Raw genomic sequence first — 9,722 nt, forward strand, 5'->3', positions numbered from 1 at the left:
AGGGGGTCATTCACCATGGCGGGTCAGGGACAATTTTTAGGCGGTTGGTCCCAATTGTATCCGAGGTTCAATGGGACAAATATGTCAAAACTGTCATGAAGAGTGACTTTAAATGTTTGGATTTGGTTGTGCGCAACTTGTCCAAGGAGCCAGGCCCTCTAGTGGATTCTCCACTTAATTGGCAACCACCCATTGGTGGGTTCTCACCGGAACCGGACAATCCGGCACCCTCAGCTTCTCTTATACCCATTCAGGACGTGGGTGTGGAAGATGTGGTTGTCGTTCCTGATGCTCAATCCGGTCCCAATGAGGTTGGCTGCGTACATACCCCTATGACCCAGACAATTCCATGTAAGTGGCGTAGTTGCATTATTCATTTTGTTAGCATTTCTTCGTTCGATTTAGTTGTCTCAATTGTATGCATATTTGTGGTTTTATTGTAGGTGACAATCCAAGTAATGATTGTTGTCATCCTGTGCCTCCAACATTTAATGTTGACGCAGCTTTTATAGCATCTAATAGTTTGGATGTTAATATTGAGGATGATGAGGAGCCCTATGGCACAGCTAAAGCTGTTGATTCCGATGATGACCGGCCAGTTGCACCTTTAAGTGAACAAGAAATGGAGCTTATCAGACGTTTTTGTCCTGATCGTGATCCACTAGTTCACGAGTTTAGTGACCTCAGTCATTCTCAAAATGCTTATGCAGAGGGAAGAGATGATGAGCTGCTGGAGGCTCCTGAGCCTGGTGAGAGTGTGCAAATTCAGAAGGGCATGATCTTTAATGATTTGCCCAGTTTAAGAAGGTGGTTGCAACAATATTCTGTAATACGTAAAAGACCCTTCAAGGTGATGCACTCCCATATTGAGCGCCGCTACACGGTTGTGTGTGAGATGTCAGATTGCAACTGGAGGGTCTGTGCTCGTAAACAAAAGGCCACCGGGAAGTTTAAGATCACAAAAATTGTAGGTCCACACACTTGTGCCCAGACTGACCTTCAACAGAAGCATCGACAGTTGACCTCTACACTTATTGCTAGTACGTTATGCACAACTTTAAAGGGTCAGCCCAACTTGAAGGTCAGAACAATTATGGACATGGCTCAGAAGATATTTAAATATGACATAAAGTATGGCAAAGCATGGAGGGCAAAGCAAAGGGCCTGGAAGATGATATATGGGGACTGGGAGGAGGGGTACGAGCAGCTGCCAGCAATGTTCAATGCAATGAAAGCAGCTAATCCAGGCATGCATTACGAGTACATTCCGAAGCCTAATGAATGGAGGAATGGGAGGCAGATATTCTTTCGTGCATTCTGGTGTTTTCCACAGTGTGTCCAGGCCTTTAGGCACTGCCGTCCAGTGTTATCAATTGATGGTACTTTTCTGCTTGGCAAGTACATGGGCACTCTTTTGGTAGCCATTTCCTGTGACGCTGACAACGCATTGGTTCCTTTGGCTTTTGCTTTGGTGGAGAGAGAGAACAAAGACAGCTGGGGTTGGTTCATGCGCCTTGTTCGGATACATGTAATTGGCCCACATAGGGAGGTTGGTGTCATATCTGATAGGCACCAGGGCATACTCAGTGCCGTACAGGAGCAGATTCCTGGTTATGCACCTTTGCACCATCGTTGGTGTACTAGACACCTTGCAGAGAATTTACTTCGGAAAGATGGTACGAAGGACAACTTTCCTCTATTCGAGGAGGTTGCTCGAATGCTTGAGGTGCCATTTTTTGAGGAGAAGTTGGAGCAGTTAAAAACCGCAACAAATGCAGAAGGTAGGCAGTGGCTGCTAGGTTTGATGAGGGAACCTGAGAAATGGACAAGAGCCCATGATAATGGTGGATGGAGGTACGAGTTTCAGACTAGCAACATGGCAGAGTCATTTAATAGTGTGCTCAAGGGTATACGTGCCATGCCAGTCAATGCCATTGTATCTTTTACCTTTTATAGACTAGTGGCCTGGTTCAACGATAGACATGCTCAAGCATTGCAATTACAGAGTAATAATATAAAATGGGCACCTAGAGCTAAGAAGCACCTTGACAAGGCAAAAGAAAGGGCTAGAACACATGACATAGAGTGTTTTGACCATGCCACTGGCAAGTACCAGGTCACTGAAAGGGGTGGTACAACGTCAGATGGTGAGATCCGACCATCAAAGAGTTATATTGTTGTCCTGACTGATTTTTCATGTGGATGTGGGAGACCAAGACAGTACCACTCTCCTTGTTCTCACTATATTGCAGCAGCTAGGCATCGCAACTTTGACTACGAGACCAAGATACCATGGGAGTTGAGTGTTGATAGCCTTGTGCTAACTTGGTCGCCCCGTTTTGAGCCTTTCCTAGATGAGGGGCAGTGGCCAGAATACATTGGCCCAAGGTACATTGCAGATCCAGGTGCTCGCTGGAACAAACGTGGAACCAGAAAGCGTACGAGGCATAAGATGGTCATGGACCAGATTTCAGGTAGAACGAGGCGAGGGAGAGCAACCCCGTTTGTTACTGACCCCGAGCAAAATCAATGTGGCAAATGTGGTAGACTTGGACACAACTCGCGTACTTGCCATTGGCCGCTAAGTCAGGTGCACTTAATATTCTATGTACTTTAGTTGTTAAATACTTTCATATGCAACTTACTTTTTGGCAGACATACATGTTCTAATGCTCCTTTGTTTAATATAATGACATTGTAATGTATTATTTTTTTTCTGCTTAATTACTAACTAATGGATCAAATTTGTTTATAGGATGGAGCAGTTCCACCTCCTGGATCCATACTACGAGGTGAAGCACCGAGGACGACTCACTGCCGAGGGGGCGGTACTTACTTTGATCTTTGCTTTTCATTTATTATTAATTTGTGTACTTATGCATTAAATAACTTGATTGTATGGTTGCAGGAACTACCCCCGCTTCGACCTCGAACGCATGACAAGTTCGAGGAGATGCGGTATGACGACAGGTACACACCTCTGCTGCAGAGGGCTGGCCTGGATGTCATATCGTATCAGGTTCGTCGTGGGTTGCCTCCAATTAACCCCGCGGCGATCACAGCTTTGGTTGACAGGTGCACCATTTATCTATAGTAATCGTATGTTTTTTTGAACAAACTTTATCTATCTTTCTGAAAACCCTAACAACAATGTTCTTTAAATTGTAGGTGGAGGCCAGAAACTCATAGTTTCCACCTACCTTGTGGAGAGATGACTGTTACACTCCAGGACACTCAGAAGATCCTGGGTTTGAGTGTTAGAGGTCGTCCAGTTATCGGACACTGCAGGCCCGATGGTTGGAGGGCCAGAGTTGAGGCCTTCCTTGGAAGACCACTTCCTCCGGAGGCACCGACGCAGCGCACCACTGGGGTACCAATTGCTTGGCTTAGGCAGAGCTTTGGTAATTGTCCGGCACATGCGGACCAGGAGACAGTTGTCTACTACTGTAGAGCTTGGATCTTGCACCTATTTGGGTGTGTTCTTTTCCCTGACGCGACAGGGGACACTGCATCGTGGATGTACCTCCCGTGCCTCACTGACTGGGACACCACTGGTACTTTTCCCTTACACAGTTATTATTAATTTGGTTTCTTATGTTTACGTATGCATTGATTAAATTGATTGCAACGGTTTCAGGTACTTACAGCTGGGCTTCGGGAGTGCTGGCTTACCTATACCGTAGCCTTTGTGAGGCGTGTCGTCGGACCGCAAGTAGTTCTTCCGTTGGTGGTTGTGTTTACCTACTGCAGCTTTGGATGTGGGCTCGTCTTCCAGTTGGACGGCCCATAGTTGACGCTCCTCGGGAATGGTTTGCAGTGGGCAACCCTCGTCACCGTCCGACGTTTGTCCATCTTTGGGACCAGGCGAAAGTCGCCTTTAGCAGGACTTCACGTGCGTACGTACAGTATGCCAATGAGCTCGACACGCTTAGGCCCTCCATGGTGAGTAAAATGCAGTAGTTCTTGTTTATTGTATGCTCGATAGTTTGTCTAACTTGCCATATACATGTCTTATGTTTGCAGGTTAATTGGGAGCCGTACACGGCGAATGATGCGCTGCATCTTGGAGTAAGCAGCATGTGTAGCGAGGATGAAGACTTGTACTTGATGATCTGCCCTCTGATTTGCTTCTATGCTGTTGAGTGGCACCTTCCAAATCGAGTAGCCCGCCAATTTGGCTTGTGCCAGCAATGGCCTGTCCCTCCATTTGATACTTCCGTGGAGCTGCACAAGTAAGTTATTTTGGTAATTTATTCCATGCATTTGATAGATATGTTGACTGCAATTTATTCAAAGTTCAATATTTATTCAAAGTTCAATACCTTAAATGTTGCTGAAAATTACATGATTGCTGAAATTTATTTGCTACTTGGTCCAATATAAATCCTTGCTGAAATTTATTACCCCCTATATGCATGTTGGTACTTTTTACATGCTTGCTGAAATTTATATAAATGTTGCTGAAATTTACATGCTTAGTGCCTATCCATGCTTGCTGAAATTTATAAATGTGCTATTGCAGATCCATGCTTGCTGAAATTTATATCCTTAGTCATTTCCATCGTATTTGAAGTGTGCTACTACAACCTACTTGCTGAAATTTATTTCATACCTACTATATTCATGTTGCTAGTTCAATATTTTAACCCCGTACTGAGTTTTAGAATCAATGTTGTTAAATCTGTGTTATTATTTTCATCTTTAATATTTAATTTTAGGATTGATCGTCAGAAGCAAAAGAAGACAGTTGAGTTTGAAACGTTGCATCGTCAGTACATAGACGTGTGGGACCAGTTTCATGACAACCTCTACGAAAATGAGCAACCACATACCAACTACAATTTTCGTGCATACCTTACTTGGTACCTAGGTGTTACACGAACAAGGTTGAAAATTCAGTGGACCCAAGCAGATTATGCGTACCTTGAATCATCTGAGGATGAGGACACTTCCTATGACCTAGCAGCACGACAAGGGACACTTATCGAGGCAGCACCTGTCTTGGACCGAGTGGTACATGTCCTTTGCACTATACAATTGTACGATTGTTGTCCTTTCCACTTTATAAATTGCACCTATATAAACTATTACATGTCTTATCTTATAGGGCAACGCAATAAAGCAATCTGTACTTGACATCGAACGGTTTCCAAGAACAGGTGTGGACGAGCACACACTAAACAACTTTCTTGGAGTAAGTACTTGACATCGAATTTATCTAAGAACAAGTATTACGACCCTCATTTATCATATATCTAACAATATGAATTTTAATCTTTGTATAATAGAGACTAGCACGTAGGCTTAGGCGTGCTGCAGCTCGGTGCGGTTGCGGTACTAGTGCTGCGATGAATGTGCATGTGCCACAGGAACGACAATGCAACACACCTGTTGTGCATGGTACATCTTCTTTGGGAGGTATAATTTTATTAAATTTGTTGTTTATTTGAACTGAGCAATTTTCATGGTATGAGATAATGAATTAAGTGCACACATAATTTGAACAATGTTTATAGGATCTGGAGGACAGAGCTCGTCTCGGCCAACTATGGACACTTTTCAAAGCGATGATGATGAGGACGAAGAGGGGGTGGCCGAGGAGCGTGACTATGACGAGCTTGGGTTATCTCAGCTTCCTGATGCTCCTTCTACTCAGCCTACGCAGGTTGCAAGAAGGCGACGTCGTTCGCCTTGTAGGTACACTCCAGGCACCGATGCTCTTGGCCACAAGGGTAAGGGTAAGACTAGGAGGCAGTGAGGATGACTTCTGTGCTAACACCATGGTAGCAGCTTAGAATTGATGGCATAACTTCTGTTATTTTGCATGTATCGACACTGTGAACTTTGTGGACTATTTGTACTATATGGGACTGTATGGTCTCTGTGGACTATCTGAACTATCATTCCTGATGGCGTATGTGCTTGTGTTGTGATATTTAGATGAATCAATGTTTGTATTGTACTGTGATGTCTATTTATAACTGTGGATGTACCAAAAATAGGGGAAACTCTTGCAAATTTTTTCCATGAATTATTCAATGTAGTGCACATATTCTGTGGTCCATTCCTATTGGTTTTCGCAGTGTAGGCTTTTCAGAAACAGTGAACCAATATGGCTTTTCATTGAATCATCACATCCGAAACAGTGAACGAATCTAGCCTTTTCAGATGACAATCCAAATAGACTTTTCAGTTTTCAACTAGGCTTTTCAGTAATCGAATCTAGGCTTTTCAGGTGCATTTATTATATACTACAACGGCTACCAACTATTGGGTTCCTATATATATACGCAGTGGTGAGAGCGTTGCTACTCACTTGAGATTGTTCAGTTCAAGTAAAAATGTCTGGAGGGTCGTCTAGAGGGAAGGGAAAGGGAAAGGCGGCGATGAAGGGTAATCCCTTTCTTTGGGAGGGTCCTCTTGGTCCTAAAGACTTTGAGGAAGCAATTTATGATAGGTTCCCCCTTGAGAGCAAACATGATTTTACTAAAGAGGCACCACTGAGGGCATATGATGACCGAAAAGAAGAGTGGCCAAAATGTATGCATGGTGAGGATTGTTTGGTGCAGATGTACACAGAGGGGATAGATGGAGGGCGTCGTTTCTTCAAATGTCCACGAGCATGGGTAAGTCATATTACTAATTCAACCTTCAATAAGATACTCTCGTGTGCTAAAGCTACATACTTATTGCAGTCATCCTTGTCAAAAGAGAACTGTGGCTTCACCAGATGGGTCGATCCTAGACCTATTCATCCCCATGCAGAGTACATCTACTACCTGCAGGACCGTATCTTTGATTTAGAAACGGAAGTTAGCTGTGGTTACAAGGACGACGAAGAGGACGACAACAGCAATGCTACTGGCTCCCAAAACACAATATGCAATGATCCATACTGCACATGCCCTAATCACAAGAACAAGGGCCCTCCTTCACCACCACCCCCACCACCACCACCAACAACGGGAGGATACTATGGAGAAGGGGCAACACAGTTTGCTATGTGGCCACACTACTAGGTAGAACTGACTAATTCACAGGCCACATCCATATGTTTGTTGTTTGGTTTAATCACCTAAGGCATGTTAGGGTTAGTCGAAAGAACTATGTACCTTTGTGTGGTATATGTTCTCACATGCCATTCCCTGTGCTTGTTAATTGCTTGAATTACCTAAGGCATGTTAGGTTTAGTCTCGGACCTCTGCACCCTTGTTTGGTGCATGTTTTGACATGCCATTCAATGTGATGTGTGCTACTAGTTATGCAATATACTAGTTCGTTAACTTCTATTTCAACTAATTATCCTCATTTCATTGCCTATGCAATACTCAAATAAAAATATTGTCTACTAATAATGAAACCAAATTAAAATTGCTAAAGTGCATTACATAACAACAAATTGAAAAGTCCAAAACAAAACAATATTGTCCATGAACCAAACAAAGAACAAGAAGGTAATGTAACTACTGAGTGCAACGAGGCCACTTTCCCTTCCTCTGGGCATCTGGATTCTCATCAATCGCTGCCTTCGCTCGGCGCACACGCTCAAGCTTCTTTTCCCTCTCCTCCCGAGCCGCAGCAACACGTCTTCTTTCCTCCTCTTCCTTGTGCTCCCTCTTTTGAGCCTCCTCTCTACGTCTCTTCTCTAATATCTCTGCACGCTCTGCATCCCACTCCTTTAGGCCTTGTAGAAGCCGCTTGTCGGACTCCTTAACCTCAGTGTCGATCCACTGCTCAAAATCACACAATGGTGGAGGGGTCTGCAACAAATATATTTGTTCAAAAATTTAAATCATGCTTCGTAGGACACAAATTAATAAGTGCACAATAGAAAAAATAACTTACAATAAAGTTACTGCGGCGTTGTTTTGGCGTAGGCTCCCAGGCAAAATTCGAACACATCCAATACCTCTGCCGATAGGTTTCCTCGTCTTCCGAAATTTCTACCTTGCAAGGATCACCACAAAAGCACATAGGTACTGGAACACCGCTAGGAAGCGGCTTGTGGATGTACGGACTACCGGTCGTCCGGCCATAGCTACAGTTCAAATAATTCAATTCTAAGAAGTCATAGCAAATAACGATTGAACCGAAAACTACAATTTACCAAATGATAAATAATAACGAATGAAATTTATCGAAACATGTCGAAAGGTTACCTTGGTTTGCTACTTTTTCCACGACGTGGCATTCTACGATTGCATAAGAAAAATATTAATCATCCATTCAAAAAACTATAGATGGTTTATCTAAGTCTACAACATACGTGTAATATAGGTCAAATCAATGAGTCAAAAACTAATATGTGAAAGAGTATACCTGGCTCTTCAAGACCTATGGAACAAATCAAACTTTTGATGGTCCAAATATTGAATCCAAATTCGTGCTCGGTTTTTGGAGAGAAAGAGCCGAGAGGGGAGATGAAAATATGAACTCTGTCCACGGGTAGCGAAGTCCGTCGGCCGGTTTGTAGCCGGAAGCTCGGCGCCGTGATCTGTGGCGCCGAGCTCCCTGCCACGTCAGATCCACGTGAGAAGGCAGTCCAGGACCTCGGCGCCGTGATCCATGGCGCTGAGACGTGAAACCTCGGCGCCATGATGCATGGCGCCGACCCCCTGGGTCCATTTCTGCATTTAAGTTTTCCAGGGGTCCAATTATGAACATTTTTCAAAAAAAGGGCCAAATTGTAAAAAATTGGGGCCATAGTATGCCGACTCCACTGCGTACTTCACCGTTGTGTAGTGTGAAACTGTGAATGATGATGATGATGAGCAGTCCCGGTCCCGGGCTGGCCGAGGTAATTATATCACTGTTGCCAGCTTTTCAACGGACAAAAACGGACGAAGGAGGGACGGCCGCGTCACGCGCCGGGGCCGTCGGGCGTCGGGCGTACGTACGCTTGCCCGGGCGGGCGGGGGCCCCATGCGGCCATGGCCACACCACCACCACCACATGCCCAACAAGCAACAGCCCACGCAGCAAGCAGTACGAGCATCGAGGCCCCAGCAGCAGCCAAGCAAACATGCAGAAAGCATGGGGAGCACGGAGAGGAAGAGGAGCATGGAGCAAGCAGAGCACACGGATCAGGGAGGGCAGGCAGCTGTGCGGTGCCTGTGCGGCTGATCCTGATCGGACCTATACCTGGGCAACGGGCCGGCCCGGCCCGGCCCGGCACGACACCGGGCCGGCCCGGCACGTTGCCTAACGGGCCGAGGGGGCCCGTCGTGCTCTGCGGGCCGTGCCTTACCGGCCTGCGGGCCTGACCTCCGGCCCAGGCACGGGCCCGTGGGCCTTTTTGCGTACCGGGCGGGCCCGTCAGGCCGGGCCAGCCCATAGCCCGTTGAACAATAAGATATCAATAAACACAGATTTAAAAGCATATTTCAAACACATTCATCAATTCATCACTTCATCAGTATAAATAACACATTCAAATACATATGACAGATGTAGAGAATAGATTTAGATATCAAAATGAGTTATTTTATACAATGTTGTTATTTGGCGGGCCGGGCCGTGCCGGCCCGCGGGCCTGAAGTGCGGCCCAAGCACGGCCTGCAGCCCCGTGCCGTGCCAGCCCGGGCCCAATGACCTTCGGGCCGGGCCGGGCTAGGGCCGGGCCAAAATGACGGGCTTCGGGCCGTGCTCACGGGCTCGGGCTGCATGCCCAGGTATAATCGGACCGAGGCCTGTGCGGCTGTGCCTGTGCACCAGCTCCGGCG

At 45.7% G+C, this 9,722-nt stretch overlaps 3 protein-coding genes across 3 annotated transcripts; 2 read left to right on the top strand and 1 right to left on the bottom strand.

Annotated features, from left to right (window-relative positions):
* On the top strand, positions 333-2,670 carry LOC110433618. Its single transcript, XM_021456103.1, has 3 exons — positions 333-351; positions 444-2,455; positions 2,656-2,670. Exons 1-3 carry the CDS (start codon positions 333-335, stop codon positions 2,668-2,670), a joined length of 2,046 nt encoding a protein of 681 aa, XP_021311778.1.
* Positions 2,212-5,911, top strand: LOC110433619 (protein MAIN-LIKE 1-like). The gene is made up of 11 exons (XM_021456104.1): positions 2,212-2,590; positions 2,756-2,828; positions 2,909-3,075; positions 3,169-3,554; positions 3,638-3,712; positions 3,818-3,942; positions 4,024-4,232; positions 4,719-5,013; positions 5,108-5,194; positions 5,289-5,418; positions 5,517-5,911. Exons 2-11 carry the CDS (start codon positions 2,757-2,759, stop codon positions 5,756-5,758), a joined length of 1,788 nt encoding a protein of 595 aa, XP_021311779.1. The 5' UTR covers positions 2,212-2,590; position 2,756; the 3' UTR covers positions 5,759-5,911.
* On the bottom strand, positions 7,282-8,239 carry LOC110434117. Its single transcript, XM_021457848.1, has 3 exons — positions 8,160-8,239; positions 7,846-8,038; positions 7,282-7,760 (listed from the first exon to the last, which is right to left on the bottom strand). The coding sequence occupies exons 1-3, from the start codon at positions 8,189-8,191 to the stop codon at positions 7,464-7,466; spliced, it is 522 nt and encodes a 173-aa protein (XP_021313523.1). The 5' UTR covers positions 8,192-8,239; the 3' UTR covers positions 7,282-7,463.

The sequence above is a fragment of the Sorghum bicolor genome, chromosome 3 (genome assembly GCF_000003195.3).
Source record: "Sorghum bicolor cultivar BTx623 chromosome 3, Sorghum_bicolor_NCBIv3, whole genome shotgun sequence".
NCBI lineage: Eukaryota > Viridiplantae > Streptophyta > Magnoliopsida > Poales > Poaceae > Sorghum > Sorghum bicolor.